At 25.8% G+C, this 25,003-nt stretch overlaps 2 protein-coding genes across 3 annotated transcripts in view; one reads left to right on the top strand and one right to left on the bottom strand.

Annotated features, from left to right (window-relative positions):
* LOC127280778 (SNF-related serine/threonine-protein kinase-like) overlaps positions 1 to 15,881 on the bottom strand; it is a 43,550-nt gene extending 27,669 nt beyond the window's left edge. Inside the window, exons 1-2 of one of the 2 annotated variants that reach the window (XM_051304035.1) lie at positions 15,609 to 15,881; positions 14,853 to 15,492 (exon numbers count right to left, since the gene is read on the bottom strand). The gene's annotated coding sequence lies outside the window, so the exon portion shown is untranslated. Of the gene's footprint in view, positions 1 to 14,852 lie in introns of both variants that reach the window. The other variant, XM_051304033.1, reaches the window with a different exon arrangement.
* Positions 15,882 to 18,215: 2,334 nt separating this feature from the next.
* The window catches only part of LOC127280779 (uncharacterized), a 28,191-nt gene continuing 21,403 nt past the window's right edge, over positions 18,216 to 25,003 (top strand). The window contains exons 1-2 of the mRNA XM_051304036.1: positions 18,216 to 18,730; positions 20,397 to 20,859. Of these exons, the coding sequence (XP_051159993.1) occupies positions 20,794 to 20,859 (66 nt within the window). The 5' untranslated portion in view covers positions 18,216 to 18,730; positions 20,397 to 20,793. The remainder of the gene's footprint in view (positions 18,731 to 20,396; positions 20,860 to 25,003) is intronic.

The following is a 25,003-nucleotide window of genomic DNA, read 5'->3' as shown; positions in this document are numbered from 1 at the left end:
AAAATGGATTACAAATGACTTTAAGGTCATAGTGTAAGAATGATAATTTTTGGGGATTATAGTTAAAACATTAAGGTTCAATTTAAGCCCAAGTGGAAAGTTCTACGACCTTTTGTTTCCGTGCTAAAGGTACTTAAAGTTTTCCAAAAACCCGTTTTCTTGACATTTTAAACATATTTTTCTCAAAAACTAGAGCTGATAGAAACTTTTCGTTTACGGATTTGTGTTAAGCATGAAAAAACCTTTCACAGGAAAAAATAAGTTGATATAAATCATACTGTATATATAAAACATAAAGAGGCCAATTTATTTTTGTATATAATTTATATATTTTTATATTTGTGAGAAAATTGTAATAAAATTATGTTGTATATATATATATATTATATATATATATAAAACATTATTTTCACACTTATTACAATTAAAGCTGAATTTATAGGACACAAACAACAATTCATGGTATGAAAATGTTTTATAAACATAGTTTTTAAATTTTTTATACAGGAATGAAGACCACAAAGGCTTGTTTTGAATCTAATAGAACTAAATATTTGTCATATTAATATCTCGTTTTTCATTAAGACCTCAACGGATTATTTTTAGACCATTATTTGTGATTAATATATTAGTTATTGGCTACTTTCTAATCAAAATAAAAAATTAGACTATACTCGGAGTAAGACTTTTTTTTTTCTTGTGTTCAGAAACAGATTTGACATTGTCAAACGTCTTAAAACAAGACGTTTTTTGCACTTTTACACTCTAAATCTGAACCAGTGAAAATTTCACTGAATTCAAATCAGTGGCTCAGTTTTCTTTAATTCACCAGAGGAATTTCACTGGGAATCAGTACACGGAGAAAAATGGAAAAACGAATAAAGTAACTTTTACTACTTTAAAAGTAAAATTGGACCTGTCCGAAGTTTCTGCGCATCTCTGGCAACTTTTACTCGAAAAATAGTAAAATTGACTATTTCTGTAGTAAATTTTACTGTTTCCGTAGTAATTTTTACTATTTCTGAAGTAAATTTTACTATTTTTGGAGTAAAAGTTGCCAGAGATGCACAGAAACTTCGGACAGGTCCAATTTTACTTTTAAAGTAGTAAAAGTTACTTTTTCTTTTTTTCCGTGTAAAAACCACTGAAATGCGTCATTAACAAAAAAGAAAACTAAATTAAAGTAGGTATATAACTATATATCAATTATTTAAAAAAAAATGATACATAAAAAAATTATAATAGATATTATAGATATAAAAATTCTTGTGGTTTTGTACGTTTCGAATCAATCGAACGGAGATTGCTAGCCTGTGGTGCTGCTGTTGCGTGTTCTTCAAGGCCGGTAATCATTTTTCGGTTTAATTTCCGGTCTAGGAAGTTTCTTGGGGACGGCCGTCAGTTGGAAAGCGCGAGTGCGACGACCGTGCAATGTGCACTTGGACGATAATCCTGTTGGTAATGTGCAATATACACTCCATATATTATACTGTATAGTGTAAAGGAATGACGGAGCTTCGAGCGCGCGTGTCTCAATTATCACGGTTAACCTACATCGCACATAAAACATAATATTATATATATATATATATCGGTTATATTGTATATATCTGTTCCTGATGTTGGCGATCAATTCAACAACAGAGGGTAGGTCATGAATGTTTATGACTGAAGTTGTGTGTCCGTCAAATTGAGTTTCGCTTCCTAACCGCGAAGGCCGCAAAAACCCACTGTGCTGACCCTATTACCTCTCGAGTAATCCATCAGAAACAAAAACTAATTTAAACAAAAATTCTGAAAAATTGCAATTTCTAATTTTATACATATATTTTTTCTATAATTTGTTAAATTTCTCTTTATATCATAAAGATATCTTTATACCAAGTTTCATTAAAATCCGTTAAAATTTTAAAAATTATGTTCGCTATTTTGGATCCGTCATTTTGAATTTTTTAATATTTGAAGATCAAATTCGTATGTGTCACTGAAAGTTTGGGCCTATACTTTTTTACGACACAGTATATGTATCGCTGACAGTGAAAGGGTTAATAATAATTCTTTAGAATCTCTCTTGTGGATTTTCAAAATTTTTAATTTTTGTTTAAATTACAAATTCTAAAATGTTCAAAAATTAATATATTTTCTTTTTTTTGACCACCTTGTATGTTGTTAGGACCCAAACGATCCCTCGTACGATCATTAAAATTTAAAGGGGTCAAAATAAAGATGGTGTCTCCCCTTAAATTAAAAGAATAAATTAAAAATAATTTTAATTTTTATATTCTCAAACACAATTACGATTAAATATTGTATAAATATAAGAAATATATATTATGACGATTGAAATATGTATTCTAATTATATTTCAAAAGGAAATGCTCCTGCATTGGTGAATGAATCAGTGGCAATAAATAGTTCGTGTGAGATGTAAACTGTAAAGGAGGAAATGCCACATATGCACCGAATTGAGAAGCATGTCTGACACGTTTTCTTGCTTACGTCGAACCGGACGCCAACAGCTAAAAAATGCAAAGCACACTCACCCTATAGAGAGTCTTTACGAACATGAGACTGTATAGTAAAGATAAACATAGACGAAATGCTCGACTACACTCACGTGTATATACATATATGAACAAGACTATATACTTATATGCGGAGAAATAAAAAACGGTGAATCCTCTACTATATACACGATGTGTAATTATCTTCGTGTTCATTTCATGAGCACTGTATATATATATTTCCTCATATATATAATGAGGAATCAGATTGAATTTTAACTTTCCTTAATGTCATCATCATAGAAATTTATTTATTAAATAGAAACTATAACGCAAATGTTTTCATTACGAGAAAAAAATTGCCTGAAGTTCTAAACGTTCAAATTATCACGAAGCTGAAGTACACAACGTTTATGATAAACGATTTTTAAAGAAATAATTTTTTAAAATGAAAAATTCTATAATTTTTTGCCTAAAAAATATTTTTTTATAATTGTCAGAACTATCAGAATCTGCAAGTTGTTCTTCGATTTTAATGATACTTGGTAAAATTATAGCTTCATATAAGAGAAATGTGTAGGTAAAAGGAATTTTTTAAATATCTAAAATTGTAGAAATTATATCACTTTCAATTTTGATACTGCATTTTTTTCTTTCCTTTATATCTCGGTCAATTTTCAACCGATTTTGATGAATCAAAAACGATTTTGTTCAGAAAATTATAAAATAAAAATAAAATTTTGTATCAAAAGCCAGTATTAAAATTGAAAGTGATATAAACTTATACAATTTTAGATATTTTAAAAATTCCTTTTATTTCACTTATATGAAGATATAATTTTACCAAGTATCATTAAAATTATGTAATTTGTTAAAAATGAAAACAATTTATTTAAACAAGTAAAAAGTAATCTAACATCTTTCTCGATTTTTAAAATATTTTTTGTTAAATATTGCTCGTAAAATAAAACGTAAAATAAACGAAAATGTTTAAATAATTGAAGATCATAGATAATATGTGACAAAAAAAGTTATAAAAAGTTATGATCTTGCATTTATATTTAAACATTTCAAGACAAACAGTACCGCATTGATCAGAATTGAATAAGGTACCAAATTTTTCTTTTTAAAAATGATTTTAATTTTTTGAAAAAATTTCACTACTCAAAAAATATTGGCAAACAAATTTTGACTCATTATCAGAACATTTTTTTTTCTTTTGAACAAAATATATAATCTATTAAAAAAATTATTACGTATTATTTATATTTTACCTATAAATATAATATGAACTGTTGTATATTGTAAAAAAAATATACGTTCATTATCACTTATTATTAATTAATTCTATATTATAAAAAAACAAATCAATTTGATTGCATGTTTCAGGAAATAGTACATTATGAACAATTTCAACAAAGCGGACAAAAATAGTCATTAGATCAATATAGATTGAAACTCATTTAATAAACTTATTGTTTAAAACTTTTTAAACATTTCAATATAAGATTCACATTGATAAACAAGAATAGTAAGGTCAAATATATAGAAATTCATTGCAATGCGTTGTTTCATTTAAGTCTCTCTTTGAAAGGCAAATCACTAAAAAAAATTATTATAGAATGATTTATTTATAACTATATATATTATAAAATATACGATCCAATAGAAATAGAAAATTAATAGTGTTTCTGTAATCAACGAAGAGATAAGAGAAAAATATGATAAGCAAAAATAAAAAAATAAAATAAATATAAACAAACGAATAACGTAGATAAAAAAAAAATTGACGAATGAAACAAAATTACCTTTTTAAAAAATTGAATAAAAACTAAAATGTATAAAACGAAAAATAAAGAAAAAAAATGGAGAACAAAAATAATGCAAAAAAAAAAAAAATTAAATAAAAAAAGCGGATAAAAAATACTTTTTAAAAATAAAATATTGCTAAATCTCGATAAAATATGCAACTTCCTGAATTTGGCAAAGTTAGTTTTTAAATAAAAATATTGATTGTGTAAATGGGAGTCTCTCTATAGAATGTTTAAAATATATAAAAATAATATTTAAAAACAACTTTTGTCAAGGGAGAAGTGAATTATCGATTTGTTAACAAATACTTGTTACTATTATGTATATAACAAGATCAATTTTAATATGCAAATAAAAGATGACCTTGTCTGTTGGTATATATATTTTGAATTCGAAGAATGTTTAAAAATGTAAATCATCATCATTATCATCATCAAATGAAAAAATATTCAATAGGGTGCGAGTCTTTTAACGAATATAATAAAGAAAAGGCTCGAGAAAAGTTATAATAATAATTTTTCTGACTCGTTTGTTTTACGATGCAAACTACCTCCGTTATATGGGAATAAAATGAACGCGATTTAGCTTCTTGAATTTTAACGTTTGACTTAAGGTAGTTCCGCAATCTTTCTTTAACAGTGCGGGTATTCATTAAAGTCTGATTACAAGAATTATTTTCGCCTCCTGGGTAAAGCGACTTTGTACAAGATCAAAGACGATGTAGATGTAATTACATAAATTTTCAACTTTCTGCAATAATATCGTTTACGAATAGATGAATTAACAATAGAAAAAACGAGATAATAATGAGAAGAGATTTTCAAAATTATATAATTATCGTATATTTACATTTTTCAGACGAACAAATTTTCGGTATTTTTTTCTCGATTCTTCTTAAGATAATAATGTTAAAATTTATAATTATTTTTACTAATAACCGAAAAACAGATTATTATTTATTTTTTTTTTGCCCCCCGGGATAATTCCGGTCACTTTCGATATAGATTTTATCTCGCTGATTACGAATCTGCGGAGAGAAAATAATGCTCTAGCACGTCTAGTTTTTAAGAAAATTAGTGTTAAAAAGTCATAAAAAAGCGTATTCTTTTTGGCAATATTTGAATTTGAATAAATTAAAAACAAGAGGTGCTGTAATCTCATTCTTAGATTTAAGCTTTAATTTGAATCTAACAATAAGAACAAGATTCCAGGATCTCTTGTTTTTAATTTATTCAAATTTCTAAAATTTTCGACAAGTTAACACCGCAAGCACCCGAATTCTCTTTTTGGATATGAAAACTGGAAAAAAGTAAGGAATATTTTGAACGTTAAAAGTGTTCAACGGCGGTCTCTGAAATTCTTTGGCAAAGAGGGACCTTTAATTATCGCCCTATAAAAACGGCACTGAACATGAAAATAATAAATATTGATTTTAAAACACTTTTTTCACGAATTATGGACACTTTTTATAAAATCGGCCAACGAACCAAGATTTCTTATTTTATAAATTTCCTAAATCCGAAAGATTTTTCAAATCGTTGCAAAAACGCGATCGTAAAATTAAAAATAGGAAAGTAATATAATTTTAGCTTTATTACGTCCTCCCGCCATTAGATGGCAGGAGCATGCAGGGAGCACAAAGTCTCAACGAAAAGCCATGTGATAAACATGTTTATATATATTGTACCTTGCATCAACCCTACCAAAAATTACCAGAGTTCACTACTGGCGCGGTACTGGTGCCAATATCGCGCCACTACTGGTAGTACTGGCGCCGTACTGCCCCCAGTAGTTAATTTTTGATAGGGAACGAATTGTGAAATTATGAACTGACTATTCGTCAATATTCGTAAATCTTCGTATACATGAGTACGAAGATTTACGAATAAATAAATGCGCAGAAATTGTGGCACATGCGCATTACTATATATAAAGGAGAAAATTTTATTCATGGAGAAGAAAAGAGTAGTGAAAGAGAATTAATTTTAATTCCAAATCTGCACGTTTTGAGGATAGAAAGAGGATTAATTTTAATCCTCTTTCTATCCTCAAAACTTGCAGATTTGGAAATTCGCGCACGTTTTGAGGATAGAAAGAAGATTTAAATTACATTGTAGCATTGTCTTCTATTTATTCTCTACTAGATCTCTATTGCGAGGTTTTTTAAAGACCTAATAGAGTATTAAAATTTCGTCTCGGGCACTCTTTAAGTCCTTTCATTTCGTGTTGTACTCAAAAAATGGTTTTTCTCGATCTGTATATCAATAAATACACTGTAAAAAAGTTAGATTTCAACTCTTAACAAGATTTTATTAAAGTCACAGTCATTTGGAGTTGAAGCAAAGGGAGTTAATCCAATGTTAACTCACTTTTGGAGTTCATTTTAAATTATAAAAATTTTACTTTCAAATCCAGTTACCATTAACTCCCAAAATTATTAACTTTTTTTTACAGTGTAAGTTGACTAAAATTGTTCGTTAAAGTGTAATTTAAAAATTTCAAGCGTTATTCGGTGCGTTACGCGAACCACAAATGCGTCAAGGTCGAAACACTTGTGGTTAAAATGCGTTCTGGCATCGAAAATTCATTTTTCAACGTATAAAATTGTCAAAAAAACAACATTTTAACGAAAAAAAGTAAATATTAATGATTTTTTGTTTTTCACTGACCAATTGTGAAAATATTCATTTCCCTTAAAAAGGCTGTAATAATGTTTCAGATTTCCTTTTCTACTCTCTAAATCTGAATAAGAGAAATTTCACTTAGAATGTTTCAAAAGTCTTCCACATAGAAAAATAAGTGCGTATATGCACTTACCCGTGTAGAAAAATCTTCTGGAACGCCTAGAGTCAAGCATGGCGCAATCTAGAAAGCGTCTAGCATCGCTAGTCTGGAAGATCTAGCTTAGCCCAGTTCTGGTGCTACTCGGACACTAGTCAGACACTGAATAGCGTCGCTAGTCTGGAAAGTCTAACCAGAACCAGATCTGATGCTAGACAGAGAGTCTAGATAACTAAAAAATTTTATTTTGTAATTTCTAAACTGTGTCTAGCGATGCTGGTCTGGAAGGTCTAGCCAGACCCAGCTCTGTTGCTGGCCAGAAGTAATAGATAACTAAAATTTTTTATTTGTTGACATGACAACATAATTGAGATTAATCGGATTTTTCAATTTTTTTTCATTAAATTTAAGCTTACATTTTATTTACTTTTTTAAAAAATAAAATTTAATATTAAACAATTCAATTACAAAATTAATAAAAATTATAATAAAAAAGTAATGCTTCTAAATTTTTTTATAGTGAAAAGAGTATATCTATTATTAAATAATTGAATTAAGTAAAATTAATAATGTAAATTAAGATTTTTACAATTGTAGTTCTGTAGTTCATAAAGACAATTCAAAAAAAAATTTTCCAGTCGATTTAGCCGCGGTCGTTAAAGCGTTAGATTAGGTCTTAGGTTAGGTGTAGAATCGTGGGTGGTAAATTTCAATTTAATTCTAGAATCAGGCCAGCCCCAAAAGATTTTTCTACACGGGTATATATAATAAGTAATTTTCACTCAAAAATAAGTCAAGTTTTACTTATTTTTAAGTGCATATACATCAGTTATTTTTCTACGTGGCAGTCTTTTGAAACATTCTAAGTGTAATTTCACTTATTCAGATTTAGAGAGTAAATTTCTGATTCAATCGTTTCTTTTAATGTTCAGTATATCTCAATTTAGGGAAAAAAGAAAAATTATTCAATTTGAAGAAAATAATACTACTACAGCTATGATAATGCAAAAATATATTTTTACCAAATTAAATGAAAAACAATGATCATTAAAAAAAGGTAGGAATATGTGCAAAAGGCTGAAAACGCAATTGATTCTTATACATTTTTTTCAGTACACGAGATTTTTTTTTTTATTCATTTCGAGAGATGAAATTGGCTGCTGCATAATATATATATATATAGATATATTTGTAAATAAAAATAGATTTTGTTTATAATAACGATGCATGCGTTAATGCTGCAAGAGAAATATCAAAAAGTTTTCGACTCGACGTAATTTTGATGGCGCCAAAATAAATACCTAGACGTCGCTATAGATAAAGATAAAAGTCATATACACAAAATAAATAAATATATATTATATAACAATATGAAGTTTACTCTAGGAAAACGTTGAGCTCTTCGTAACTATTGATAACAATTGTTTGGTTCAAACTTGATGCAACAAACGATCTTGAGACGAGATACGCGTTTCACTGTGAAGGTTCTATTGTCAGAAATGTGTCTATGTCATACAAGAATTTCTGCACTTTGTGCATCGTCAATCTTTTGAGAAAGATGGGACAAACAAAGTTCAATGTTGTTGTATTCGTGCACGTAAAATACAGTAGCAAACAAGTGTAAGAATTTGGACCTTTTCTATATCTCAATACAATAATATGCTTGAGCACATTTTGGAAAAAAAAAGATAAATTCATCAGAAATTCATTCCTAGTGTATAATGAACATGGATATAAAACAACCGGATGAATGAATGAAGCATATGTGTGATTACGTTGCTGCATAAGAGATGTTGTAGGCAACAACTTTCATCTGGTCCTTTTTTCAATCAAAATGCGTCTTTAGACATGGTGCTAAAATGCGAATCTGGGTCAGTTAAAAATAAATGCCGCAGCCAGACTCGAATTAGACTGAATGTAATTAGACTGCATTTTAGGTATATTTATCATTTCATTTGCAAAGTAATTACTATATATCATTCTCTCTCAAAAATAAATTTTAAAAAAAAGTCGAAGAACAAAAAAAAGTGTAACAAGTATAACCCAATAAAGAAAATTTTGAAAAATTCAAAGCGCATTATGATTCTTATGTGCTTTGAAGAAGTGAAAAAAAATTCACCTTTTGCCATGTTAAATTCATTTAATTTCTTTTTCTAGAGTGTCCGACAGACTCAAATTATATTTTAAGATCGTGATATGTATATTGATTTTGTAAATCAGTTCATATATGACTTTTTATCAGAATTGAAAAATTTATATATATGTATGTGCCGTATACTTGTGGATAAAAATTCAAATTAATTCCATAATTCCGTCTTCACTTTTGCCTCTTTTAGAAATGAAGGACGTTCGCAAATTGGACGAACTAATAAAACCTGGATATCGGAAAATTTTATCGAGAGATTGACTTGATGAAATTGCACAATAGTGAATTGAAATTTTACAGCACCTGAACTCTTCAATGACCTTTTTTTTTAAATCTTCATCTATATTCTCATTCTCTTAAAAAAGAAGAGAAAAAAAATCTAGATGTGAGTAATATGAAAAATATAATTAATAATTTCGGAAATAAATTTCAAAATATTAAAAATATAAATAAGAAACATATCAATTTATGACAGCAATATATATAAATACTAAAAAGAGATTCTCTCGATGTAAGGAATTTAATCTTTGGGCGATTGAATGACGCCTTCAGAAAACGTGGGTATGTTACTTAACCAATTTAGGTACACAGTATCGGTAAGTAGAAGTGAGTAGTTACTTGTCTCTGACGTTTACATTTTCAACATCAGAAAACAGGTTAACGACAACTTAAATGAAGAAACAACAATTAGTTACTCGTCTTGCCTACAATTATACATTTTTTTGCTAAAATAACTTGATTGTAAAAAAAAAATATATTTCAAAGACATGATTATTCATTGGAAGAAACTTTAAAAACATTTGTACTCACTGTGCAAAATATTTAAAAAAAAAAGAAAAGAAAAAAACAATTACTGTTGAAAATATTTGAAAAAATGTCAAAAACATAAAATTTTTTAAAATTTCCTTCACTATTTTGCCCTAAACTCGAAAGAGCATAAAATTCATTTAATATATCTAAAAGTTACTATATATTTATATATAGAAACAATATTTAGACAAAAATTTATTTTAAGACACAAATATATAAATAGTGATAATTATTACTAATAACAAGGTAAACAAATGTATTTGAGACAATTATTATCTATCGTTTCTCGTACAAACAAAATATTTTATATATAGGAATATTTTTTTCTCCAATGGAAAATATGGTTCTTTATTTATATACGCATTTGTCATATTGAAACGTTAGAACAAATTGCTTTTAAATTATCAACAATAAAATGATAAAAAAGAAATAATGATTGTTAATTTAAAAAATTTGTATTTTTTATTGCTTTTAAAAGAGGTTATATGCCTAATTGTTATTAGTTAGAATTTTCATTTTATGAAATTTCATTTGTCATAATTTTTTTTCAGCCGAATTTTTATTCGTTCGAATTAGTATTTTGCAGAATTTTCATCAAAACGATTTTCTATATTGCAGAATTTTTATATAACCGAAAATTCACTTCACAGAATTTTTATTTCGAATTTTCATTTAACATAATATGCATTTTAAAGAATTTTTAGTGGCTAGAATTTCATTGCATAGAATTTTCTTTCGGATGAATTTTCATTTCTTCGAATTATTATTTGATATAATTTCCATATAATCAATTTTTCATACTACCGAATTTTTACTTAACCGAAAAATAATTAAACAGAATTTCTAATTGATAGAATTTTCATTTGTCCGAAATTGCAAAAGGTCGAACAAACAATCGACAGAAAGATTTCGGCGCGATTTTTAAAATCAACCAATCAGAATTTTATGGATAATTTTTGATTGGTTGATTTTAAAAATCGTGCCGAAATCCTTCTGTCGATTGTTTGTTCGGCCATTTGCAATTTCGGACAAATGAAAATTTTATCAATTAGAAATTCTGTTAAATTATTTTTCGGTTAAGTAAAAATTCGGTAGTATGAAAAATTGGTTACATGGAAATTATATCAAATAATAATTCGAAGAAATGAAAATTCATCTGAAAGAAAATTCTATGCAATGAAATTCTAGCCAATAAAAATTCTTTAAATTGCCTATTATGTTAAATAAAAATTCTGACAAATGAAAATTCTGTGAAGTGAAACAGTAAAATACAATTTAAAAAATAAAACTCACTTCTTTCTTAAAAATAATCTTTTCTTTTTGTAAGTTCATTCATTACCAAATTGTTAATGTCACACGCATAATTATTGTATATCTATACACCTGATGAGAACGTGATATAAACTACGTTGAATGGCATAATTTATTATGTGTTTTTTTTAAATATATATTACAGTCATCAGGCCAAATAAATTAACATATGTATTTAATTAGAATTTTCCCTAATTATTGATTCAAATAATAATTGTCTAAAAATTAATTTAAAAATTAACTTATAAACAATATGAAGAGAAATTCGATAAAATTAATTATAATTATAAATTATATGAATAAAAAACAAATTTTAAAATTCATTATAGTGTAAACTTTCAAGGTTATTGATACGTATAGAGATAAAATATTAATAAATTTAATATGTTTTTTCAAATTTAATTTCATCATACTGTATAAATTATTATATAGAAAATGGTAAAAAAATTTCAATGAAATTTGATATATACATGTGCCATTCCATGAGTTTTTTTTATCACTTTTCGGAGTAACCTTTTCAAATTAAATTAAACATTTTTTTTTTATAATATTTATTGATATAAAGGTCCAAAATAATCACTTTTTAAGTAAAAACAATTGTTTATTTAAAAAATACAATAATAAATAATGAAAAAAATTCACTTTTTTTCTGCACCACCAAATAAATTGGTTTAAAGATCAAAATTTTCCTTATTTTTCAAGCTTTCATACCGCACAAGAAAAATGTCATGATTCGAAATAGTTAACTCACAATTTATTAAACAATGTTTTTTACTACGCTAGTGTAATGAGCTTCTGCTCAATAACGAGAGCGACAACTTTCGAACGTTGCGCGCAGCGTTAGCAGACGTTTCACAGTAAATAAAATATAAAAAAGTAAACAACACAGTAAACATGGTTGTATCATTTTCTAATGTAACGTTTTGATGCACATAAGTTATATCAAAAAGAGATCGTTTTTAGAAATGATACACGAAACAGTCTCATTTTTTGATGCAAAAAATTTAATCAATTTATATCAATCATGGCCGAATTGAATCGACTCAAAATTAAACGAATTTTTTTCAGATATTTTGGTAATAGTACAATTGCGGAGACTATTTCACTATTTAATTTGAAAATGAAAATAACAGAAAATCAAAGACAATGTGCAATTCGATAATTAAAAAGTGACAGCTTATAAACATAACCTAAAATGCATGAGAAAAAATTTGGCGATAAAATCAATATAGCCGAGCTTTTTAGAAGGTAGATGGCAGCACTCATCTATTTTCTTTCTTTAAATTTTTTCTGAATTGTTTTTATAAAAAGCAAAACTGCCATCTACCTTCTAAAAAGCTCGGCTATATTGATTTTATCGACAAATTTTTTCTCATGCATTTTAGGTTATGTTTATAAGCTGTCACTTTTTAATTATCGAATTGCACATTGTCTTTGATTTTCTGTTATTTTTATTTTCAAATTAAATAGTGAAATGGTCTCCGCAATTGTACTATTACCAAAATATCTGAAAAAAATTCGTTTAATTTTGAGTCGATTCAATTCGGCCATGATTGATATAAATTGATTAAATATTTTGCATCAAAAAATGAGACTGTTTCGTGTATCATTTCTAAAAATGATACACAAAACGATCTCTTTTTGATATAACTTATGTGCATCAAAACGTTGCAAAGATTTGATGCAATTTTTGGTCTCAATTTGATACTTTTAGGAAAACTGTGAAACATTGTTTAATAAATTAGGAGTTAACTATTTCGAATCGTGATATTTTTCTTGTGCGGTATAAAAGCTTGAAAAATAAGGAAAATTTTGATCTTTAAACCAATTTATTTGGTGGTGCAGAAAAAAAGTGAATTTTTTTCATTATTTATTGTTGTATTTTTTAAATAAACAATTGTTTTTACTTAAAAAGTAATTATTTTGGACCTTTATATTAATAAATATTATAAAAAAAATGTCTTATTTAATTTGGAAAAGTTACTCCGAAAAGTGATAAAAAAAAACTCATGGAATAGCACACATATAATAGTTATTTATTTATTTCGAGTAGTAAAATCATAAAATAGTTATAAAACTCTAAACAGCCAGTTCAATATTGATTTACTTGGAAGATTTGTAGAACATGTGGGACATTCATCTGAAATATATATACTATATATTCTCGAAAATAGAAATTCGAAGTCCGTATTTAGAGTTAATGAGCCTTCACTAAAGACACAGAACTGTTAGTAAAGTGCAATGTAGGTTGACTAGTAAATGTATACAAGTTTCAATATAGCGAGTATACATATGTAGTTATTTACACTATGATTTTCAATTTTCTTTTTTTTTCTTTTTTTTTTGAATTCAAAGAATTTACAATGAATTAAATCGAATTGTGAAAGACTACAATTTATATATACATATATATGTGTGTGTACTTTCTATCCTTTGTGTTTCGCGACTAATTCTATACTATTTGCGATAAAATTTTCCAGTGTTCAACACAAAAATCAAATTCCTATATACACTAAAAGAACAACTGCAGCTTTCTAGAAACATTTCTTTCACTATCTATTACAAAAATTATAGTCAATGCAAAAAAAAAAAAAAATTCAGGCTTCTCGATTTTGAAATTAAATTTGGAATATTTTCATAGCTTTAAATAAAAAAAAAAACAATTTAAACTTTAAAAGAGTTTCAGTGCAAGTGTAAACAATTTTTAACATTTTGAACAATTAAAAGTTACATTTTAATAAAAATTATTATTTTCTGGCAATAGAAAAACAATTTAGATAAACATAACCTAAAATTTGACAATCGTTTTTTAATGTTATAAAAATTTTTAATCTTCATTCAAAAAGTAATTTTTTAAGATTCAGTGTTAAAAAAAATAACTCACATTTTTTCTACAAAAAAACCATTTTAATTAAAATTTATTTTCTTTTTCAGTTATTTGACTTTTAAATAATCAACATTTTTTACTGAATAATAAATATTCATGAAAAATAAGATTTTGCTTAAGTAATCTAATACAACAATCTTTTAAGGAATGAAGACGATGGTATTTATATATAAGTCGGAAATTTGATCCATAAAAAAAAAGTGATTGCACATATGAAAAAGAAGAGCCTAACACTTAAAAATTATTTTAAACTTTTTTTTTAAAAAATGCACGAATAATATTTATTTTATGAAGAGGAAATTAAAAAAAAAAAAAAGAATAAATTTTGCTACAATTAACACTTTCCATAGGATGTAGTTATAGAATTGAAACACATGTGTATTATATAGACATACGTTTGTTTACATTATTATCACTTTGCAATATTCACAGAAGCACAACATCAATTTCAATCATACCAAAAGTTAAAATCAAAATATCGAAAGTATGAAAAAAGAGGTCTCGGGGAGATTGACCCCTCCCCCAGAAAAAAAATTTATATTTGGCAAAAAATTGAATAAATAAATAATATTATATTGTAATGTGTGTGTGTGACAGTTACCTTTTTCGCTAGACTTGAAATTCCAGCTTGCACCTTGACACTTTTTTCCTTAGGGTTGTCATTGATGTAACTGAGGCATGTCGACAAAATTCCAAAACAGACCACACTGGGACTCTCTCTTCTTTGATTCGCACGAATTCGTGGTGTTTCGCCACGTACCGTTGGTTTTGCACAAACACACACACAAACACACACCGCGCCTTAGAGGCGTCCACCTATTGTCAGGTCAACAAATAATTGAGGTAATAATAATTTTTTTTTTTTTTTCTATTATTGACCGAGAAATTCCTCAGCACAAGATGTTGTTCAGTAATGAAATTAAAGACTATAAATATTATTTAGAAATGAAAACTTTTTTTTAAACACAGAACCGAATACTTTTGCAAATACACATACACGTCGATGTTTATTGGCACTGATGTTTAAAGTTCTTGGCTCATCTCTTCAAATGCAGCTGTCTTTTTCCTATCTCTTCCTTCTTATACTATAAACTTTAGTCGTGTAGTGATCATACACTGTTCTCTCGTCCGGAGGCCGCTGGCCCCGCTTCCTCGGTCGCCCACCCTCTTACCGGATCTCCCTTCTGTCTCCTTCCGTCACGATTTCAGCAGACTTGCTTGTGTCGAAGACCCTTTTTTTTCTTCTTCGATTCAGAAAGAAACGAAATGAAGAGGTGTTTTTTTTTATCCTCTATTATTTGTATTTCTCTCTATTCTTTTTTTTTTTTTTGCAATCTTTGGAAATTTAGAAAAGCACTTACAAACCTTGTTATTCGAGTTCTTTCCTTCATATATAGGTGAAACTCGTTTCCCTTGGCTTGTCGTCGTTTTTAAGAGTAAATCGCGCACTTCACTGATATAAGAGTTTAACACCGACACAAATGATCCTATATTTTGTCAATGTGTGTTATTCAGGATATTAAATAAGGACCATTATCATATATAGAATTGCACGATGAAACTCACTATACATCAGTGGTTTACAATGACGGTTGACGGCATGAAACTATAAAATTTTGACGCGAACTGTCGCGAGTTCACGATGAAATCGATACTAGAGCCTCTTGCGTTTAAAAGTTGTACTTTTTGCTATTGGTGGGTAAATTTTGAAACACAAAATAAGCAAAAATAAAAAATATTCTTAGTTTAATATTTTGTTTTAGTTAATTAAAAATAAATTTTACAAATTCTCGAAATTAAGTATTTAATGAAAGATAATAAAAATTGCAATAATAAATAATAAAATATATTTATTAATAACTCGAATTTTGAAAATAAATATTTTTTCTTCTTAAATTTAAAGATATTTTTAATAAAAAAAAGTTATTAAACTAATAACTTTTATTCAACTTTTTTTTTAACCCTAATATATTAAAAACAAATAATTATTGTAAAAATTAATTTAATTTAAGTTTTTAGTTTCAATTAAAATCAATAACATTGTCGGTCATGAAGAAAACTTCTATTTCAAACAAAATTCTATTTCTATTTCAAAAAAAATTCAAAATTAAAGAAAATTCATTTAATAGTGTAAAAATTTAATTTCATGAGTAAATAATTTGAAATTTAAATTTTAGATAAATTAAAAATGAATCGAATCAGTTTATTTTACAGTGCATTTAGATAGTTGTATAAAATTTATATAAATTAATTGAAATACAAGTTAGTTTTAATAAATAATAATTATAAAATAAATTCTTTTAAAAAGGCAACTATTTATTATTTTTAATTAACTTTAACATCTTTTTTTTTTATCATCAATTAATAAATTTTAAAATAGACTTTCCTTTTTACAATTGTCGATAACTTTTAAGATGGATATAGTCCCTTTCACACGGCATAGATGGCGTAAGCAGTAAATTTTCAAATACTGACTGAGAAAACAATAAATTTATTTAAACTAACTGTTGAAATATTTCAAGAGATTGACTCATATTATAAAAACAACGTGTTTCCTGATTTCAAGGAAACGTTAAATCATTTTTATATCAATTCAAAAAATAAACTTATATTTTTAAAAATTAACCTATTTTCTATTGTGTATTTTTAATGAATAGTAAAATATTAATAGAAAATTATTCAATTTTGATTCTAATTATAAATTATATAAATTATATAAATTATAATAATTAGATAAATAATGTAGAAATAAATAAAAAAAGCAATTATATTAATTTATGAATAATTATGATTTAAAAATTATAAATATATTTTTTTTCTGAATAATTAAAAAAATATGAATTTATAGTTTACTAATGTAAAAAAATTTTGGTAAATAAATACCTAATAATTTTTTTATTTATTTTATTTAATAGTAATAATTATAATAATTTTTTTTTGTTTTAGATATTACACGCAGAGAAAAGATTTCTTTGATTTAAAGAAACCAATTTCATTGACTTGTTTTCTTTTATTCAAAATAAAATTTTTTTTGAAACAAAAAAAGTTTTTTAGTTTCAAAGAAAATTTCATTGATACAAAGAAATTTTCTTTGAATTAAAAATTTATTTAGAAATTTTAACATTGATATATTAGGGTCAACGAAACATTTATTTGAATTAAATAAAAAATTTCTTTGAAACGAAGATAATTATTTTTTTTGAATCAATGAATAATTTGTTTGAAACAAATCAATTTTCATTGTTGAAAAATTTTTTAAAGAAATTGATTTCTTTGAATTAAAGAAATCTTTTTTCTGGGTGTATACTAAAAAAATGTATTTGATTCAAATAATCCATTGACTATTTTCAAATAAATATTTCTTTGAATCAAATATAATTCATATTTGAGTCAATTATTATTTTTTTTTTTAAATACAGAAATTATTCATTTAAATAAAGTTTATTTGATTTAATTAAAAATTTATTTGATACAAATAAATAATTTGGTATAATAGTCAAGTAACAAATTATTTGAATAAAATTCATTTTTCAGTGTATCATTTCAAAATTATAATAATATCTTTATTTCTTTTATACTTAAAAAATAAATAAAATTATAATTTAAATAAATAATAGTTTCTTAACTTAAAAAAAAAATGATGTAAATAAAATATATTAGAATATTAAAAGTATAGTAATTTTCAATAACTATATATGACAAAATTTGTTATCACTATAAACTTTTGACCTAAAATTGAAGAAAACGTTGTTGTAAATATGAAAACAACGTGTAGTTATATTTAAAATAATATCGTTGACCTAAATGAAGAAATGCAGGTTGTCATCAACAGAGATTAATATTGTGAAATTGTTATATATATATTTTTTTTTAGAAACAAAATTGAAATTAAATAATAAAAAATTGTATTAATATGATTTTAATATATATATTTTTTTTTTAAATTTTTATCACTTACCCTAAAAATTGGTTGCGCCTAAAAACTGATGACTTATGTGAGTTGCGTTAAAATTTTGTTAGACACATGTTGAACTGGCGCACTCATCTCTTTGGTGACTGGGGGCCTCATATGAAAAAGAAGAAGAAGAAGAAATAAAGAACAAGAAGAAGAAGACGAAGAAACGTCGTCGTCGTCGACGTCGGGGCAAATCGGTCAAGCCGGCTCGACGCCAAAATCAGCTCAGTTGCTTTCCGGTCGGTTTTATAAATACTGCAGACAGCAAGAGAGTGCACCGAACACTGTCGACGTGAAAAGTCGTATTAGTTCTTTTGGATAAAAACATTTGAAAATCAACGTTAATTAAAACAAGAAAGAAAAATATGGATAATTCTTCTTTATTTGATTTTAAAATAAAATTTCCATTTGGCAAATTTATTTTATACATTTGACTCGATCATTAATTTTGATTCAATGTATAAATATGTTATTCACGTCCAAATGTGATATTTTTGTGCGTTGAGAAAGCATGGATAATAAATGTAAGTTCCAAAATAGACACTTTGAAACATCAATTTTTTTAAATCAAATTCTGTTCTTTTCAATTAAATTAAATATACGATATGGTAATTCAAAAAAATAGTATTTTACATTAAATTTACGTTATTTTACATAATACCTTTTCTTTTTACCTTTATGTGTAACTATTTTTTCGTGAATAAAATCTGATGATGATATTTTTTAAAAAATAAAAAAATGTTTTTAAGACATTTTTTTAAATTTTCAATAATAAAATTTTAAAAATTATTTTTTAATTACTGTAAAGCTATTTTTTCCAACTAATTATTACTATTACGATGCTGAAGTATACGCAACGTTTATGATAAACGATTTTTAAAGAAATAATTTTTTTCCTAAAAAATATTTTTTTATAATTCGTTGATTAATGAAAACTAGAAGAAATATTTTTTAGGCAAAAAATTATAGAATTTTTCATTTAAAAAAATTATTTCTTTAAAAATCGTTTATCATAAACGTTGCGTATACTTCAGCTTTGTACTATTTGAAACTATTACTCAAAGTATGAAATTAGTATTTTAAACATAAAACCTATTTAAAAGAAAAAACTGATAAATTGTGAACTAATTTTTTGAATTAATTTATTAATTTTAAAAAATTATTTATTTTTAATTATTTATTAATTTATTAAATATTATAAATAAAATTAATAATTCCATTTAAATTGAATGTGGAAGTGGTTATTTCCGGAAGTGGATTATTCAATAAAGGGAAAGTTATAAAATAAAGAGTGGTAATTTTATAAAAAGTTAATTAAATATGAGGATTGTTTCGACTATAATATAATAATGTAATGTGAATTAAAAGAAAAATTGTTTGATTAGCTCGTTATAAATTTCTCGATTCTTTTAGAAAGATTTGAAATGCCAAGGCGCCACTTTTAAATATATATATTATATATCTTTGTAGTATTGTTTTGCAGTAATTGGCAACCGAAGGCTCCACTTATGCAACTCAATATAACATCAAGAAACAGTCCTCATAAAATTTCTTTTTTTTCAATTATTACCTCCCAAGATTCCTCCAAAGCGCAATAAAGTGAATATACATATATTTTCCTGAAAAAAAAGTAGAAAAAAAATTTTGTTATTTCTTCATTGAAATTAAAAATATAAAAATAAAATTTTGATGCATTAATTAAAATTATAATATATTCAGAATTTTATTAATTTATTTATAATTATAATAATTATTGTTTTGCCATTGTTTATAAAAATTGGATAAAAATTAGAATTGTTCATAATATGAACAATTCTAAAAAAATAAATAATAAAAAAAAAATAAATCAAATTCTAAAATTTAGATATTACCTAAATTTTAAGAAAAAAAATACAAAATGTTTATTAATTATTATTTAACAAAAAATTTTAACTCAAAATAATTTTTTTCCAAAAATTGTATAATCTGTCGAATTTGATTGTAATAAATTTTAAATATATATTTTTAGTTCTTTGAAAAACTACTTTTTAGTTTGAGGTTATGTTAATGGGTTGAACCTCCTTAATTATTTTTATATTATTTATATTATTTTCTATTATTTAATATAGTTTTTTTTCAATTTTTGGAATAATTTAATTATACACATATAACAAATAATAATTATGACAAATTTTAATAAAAAAAAAAAAGGTGAAGAAATGTATCAACAAGTGAAGAATACAAAAGAAATCATGCAGTCAATAGAAAAAATGCGTGCTTCTCGAAAGAAAAATGGACTTGAATCTACGAAATGTGCAATAATTTGGGATACGACATAATTCGAATTTTTATTTAATTGTGAATATATACTTTTATATATATATATAAATTGAATTATATAGAAAATTGTTTGAAAAATATATTGGCAAGGTGCCAACTTTTATCGAGGAAACCACATAACTGACACCTGGTGCGGATTCGTCACAATGAAATTTGACACACAGTTCAAACTAAGTATCAGGATGTAGTGCCTCGTGAATTACAGCACTCGAGTGTAAAATTACGTTGATTCATAAAGCGGAAGTGCAAGTGTAGTGGAAAAGTAAGGATGAGTCTGACCAAGAAGGCCATAGGGGGATCCATTCACAGGATACGAGAATTTGAATTGGAAAAGGTAAAGGAGAGTTGAAATAAATTTTATAAAATTTTAAATTCAAATTTTAATATAAGTTAAATTAGATAATTTATTATTTTTATAATTTTTATTCATTTTTTATACTGGGGTGTTCCAAAAGTATGGAAACTTGCAAATATCTAGAAAAATACGAATTTTCGTAAAAAATGTTCAAGACAAAAGTTGTTTCAAAAACAAAAAAAATCTACTCTCTTAATTTGAATCAGTGAAATTTCACTGATTCAAATTAAGAGAGTACATCTTTGAAACCAAAAAATTGGGTCCGGAGCCCAATGTTGGGCCCTACAATGAAAAAAGTGGTTTTCTTAAATGAGACCACTAATTTTCAGTATCAAATTCGTAATCCCCATGAAATTCTGCATTCAGACATGTGGTATAAGTGCCCAAAATATTGGGCTTAATCCAAGATATTAGATCCAAAATTTTTCTACAGATAAATAAATTTTAAAAAAATTGTATCTTAGAAGGTTTTTGAGATCATAGGATTAGAAATTCGAAGCTAATTTTCAAATTTGGCATAGAGTCCAATGTAAGATTCCGCGGCCCAATGTGAGGCCCATAGTAAAAAAATTAGTTGTCTTAAGGCCATGTGAGACAAAGTCACTTTTTGGTAGTTCCAAGTATTCTCGGAAATGAGAAGAAATTTCGGGTTGAAATTTTGAGGAATGATAAAAAAGGGTTGAAGGAATTGGGCCGTTCTACTTATTTACTGTAAGTGAATGCGAAATAATTTAAAAAAGTAATTAATAGTGGAATTAATAGGTTTTTGTTATTTCTTTGAGCGGCCACTAACTCGAATTGGCGCTAGTTCCTGGACCACTGATACATTCACGCAACGTCTGTGTGTACCCCCGCCATGTTGACTTCAACTTTCGTTCAAAAATGGAAATTTTCAAACTTTTATTTTTAATACTTAAACGCAAAATTGTGCTTCAAATCGAGAACAGCGCCATTCTAAATGCTATTCTCTATCATATTTTACAAATTTCAACCAAAAATTCTTTACCATTTTAGAGAAAACTTGGAATTACGATACCATGTTTGTTATTTCCCACATGGCCTTAAATATAAAACAGAGTGGCTATTTCGCCCGTCGTGGGCGAATTAATTCATTTCTCTTATTTCGCCCACGACGGGCGAAATAGATGCGCTTGTGTGAAGTGGCTATTTCGCCCGTCGAAATAAATGTGTTTTAAAAGACGGGCGAAATAAGAAAAATAGATTACTTTGCCCGTCTAAGAAAAAGTCGAATATCTACAAGACGGGCGAATATATTATTTCGCCCGTCAGGTGATAAAACAAAAACGGACGAAATAATTAAAGTATAATATTTCGCCCATCAGGTATAAATATGGTTGGATTTTTCTTATTAAAAATTAATTTTACAATTAATTTGAAGTTGTGAAAAATAATTATTATATATTCAATAATGACTTTATTTAAAAAAGGTTATAAAAATATGGTTTTTTAATATATGTGTTGTTAAATTTACATGCACTGAAAAAAGATTTATTTGTTTCAGATAATCAATAATAATTTTTGTATTTGAAAAAAATACTATTTAAATGACTAAAATAATAATTATTTAATATAAATAAATATTTATTTGATAATTTAGTCAAGTGACTGATTATTTGAATTAAATAAATCTTTTTGCAGTGTGTATTTAATTTTCGTATTTGAATAAATAAAATCAGATACGAAAAAACTATATTCAATTATAAATTGTACAATTAAAAATAAGCGTACTATAATAATTATAGGTTAAATAAATTTTAGATAATAGCTTATAAAAATATTTTATTATTTAAAATTCTGAAAAAATTCGATTATTTTATTATTTAAAGTTCTGAAAAAATTCGATTATTTTATGATTCATGTCAATAAAAAAAATTAAATAATTATTTTTATAAAATATATTTAATACACACAGATCTAAATGTCAGAAATAGTCGATTTTTAAATTTATTTCAACGGAAGGGACCAGTAAAATTTTAACCTTTTAACATTTATATTGTCTATTTAATTTTTTTTCTGGCATTATTTAGGGTTTAAAATTATTCTAAATTATTGAAATTTGAAAAAAAAATATTTTTGTCAATTTTAGAATTTAAATTTTTTTTTGAAAGTTAAAAATTTTAAAAACCAGAAAATTATATATACGATTGATTGTTCGGAATTATAAAAGAAAGTATGTATAAAAATTGCCGATGAAAAATAATATAAATTGTCGAAGAAGTTTAATTTTAAAAGTATTGACAGTAAAATTTTAAATATATTAATATAATTTTATTTTTTTCCAGAAATCCAAATATTTTTTTTTAAAAATGTTAACATATTTAATATGTTAATCTTTTTTAAAAAAATATTTTGATTTCCGGCCAAAAATGAAATGATATTAATATAATTTCAAAATCCAAAAAACTTAACAATTTTTAAAAAATTAAAATTTAAACCATAATAAAAATTTAAGTTTTTTTCCATTTTTATAATTATTTTATGAAAATAATTATGTAATCTTTTTTTTTACTTACTAGTATCATAAAATAATCAAATTTTTTTTTCAAAATTTAAGTAATAAAATATTTTTATAAGCTACGGAATATTGCGTCTAAAATTTATTAAACCTAATTATTATATGTGTGCTAATTTTTAATTGTACAATTTATAATTGAATCTATTTTTGTCGTATCTGATTGTTATTAATTCAAATGCGAAAATTAACAAGTAAATTTAACAACACGTTATATTAAAAAACTTTAATTTTTTATAACCTTTTTTTAAATCAAGTTGTTATTCAATATAATAATTATTTTTCAAAACTTCAAATTAATTTTAAAATTAATTTGACAAATATGCAACAGCTGTTTATACCTGATGGGTGAAATATTGTACTTACAATTAGATTATTTCGATCGTTTTTTTTATCACTTGACGGGCGAAATAATCCATTTTTCTTATTTCGACCGTCTTCTAAAACAAATTTATTTCGATGGGCAAAATAGCCACTTCACACAATCGTATCTATTTTGCCCGTCGCGGGCGAAATAAGAAGAATGAATTAGTTCGCCCGAGCGGGCGTAATAGATGCAGCCTAAATATAACCCGTTAATTTTAAATATCCAATTCGTAATCCCCATGAATTTCTGAGTTTAGACTTGTAGTACAAAAGCCAAAAATATTGGGCCCTCACATTTGGTTGAGGAATCTTACATTGGACTCGGTGCCCAATTTGAAAAGTAGCTTTAAATATCTAATCCTGTGACCCCAAAAACCCCCAAAGTTGCGATTTTTTAAATTTATTTATTTGTCAAAAAATGTTGAGCCCAATCCCAGACATTGGGCCCAATATTTTTGGCTTTTGTACTACAAGTCTAAACCAAAAAATTTATGGGGATTACGACTTGGATACTTAAAATTAACGGGTTTTATTTAAGACAACTAATTTTTTTACTGTGCTCTCTAAATCTGAATCAGTCATATTTTACTGCTTAGCAGTAGAAATCTACTAATTGCCATAGCGAGAATTGAGCAACTGACAATTAGTAGAAATTTACTGATTCAATTAGTAAAATATCAATTACTGATTGAATCAGTAATATAAATATATGGCGGCGGCCACAAAATCTACTGATTTAATAGTTAACTTTAAAGGTTATGTTATTATAAAAATTACTGATTTACATAAGTTATTTTCTATTGCTTGCATATATTCACTAATTATATTAGTAAATTTCAAAAAATAACTGAAACTTCAGTTAAAATGAAAAGTACTGATTGAATTAGTAAAATTTCTACTGATTCAGATTTAGAGAGTGAGCCTCACATTGGGTCGCGGAATCTTACATTGGGCTCTATGTCAAATTTGAAAATTAGCTTCGAATTTCTAATCCTATGATCACAAAAACCCTCCAAGATACGATTTTTTACAATTTATTTATCTGTAGATAAATTTTGGACCAAACATCTTGGATTAGGCCCAATATTTTGGGTACTTGTACCACATGTCTGATTGAAGAATTTCGTGGGGATTACAAATTTGATACTGAAAATTAGTGGTCTCATTTAAGAAAACCACTTTTTTCATTGTAGGGCCCAACATTGGGCCCCGGGCCCAATTTTT

This window comes from Leptopilina boulardi, unplaced genomic scaffold (assembly GCF_019393585.1).
Source record: "Leptopilina boulardi isolate dan_hultmark-lab unplaced genomic scaffold, ZJU_Lbou_2.1 LbouV2_25, whole genome shotgun sequence".
Classification (NCBI taxonomy): Eukaryota; Metazoa; Arthropoda; class Insecta; order Hymenoptera; family Figitidae; genus Leptopilina; species Leptopilina boulardi.
This window is presented reverse-complemented; position numbering and strand designations above follow the sequence as displayed.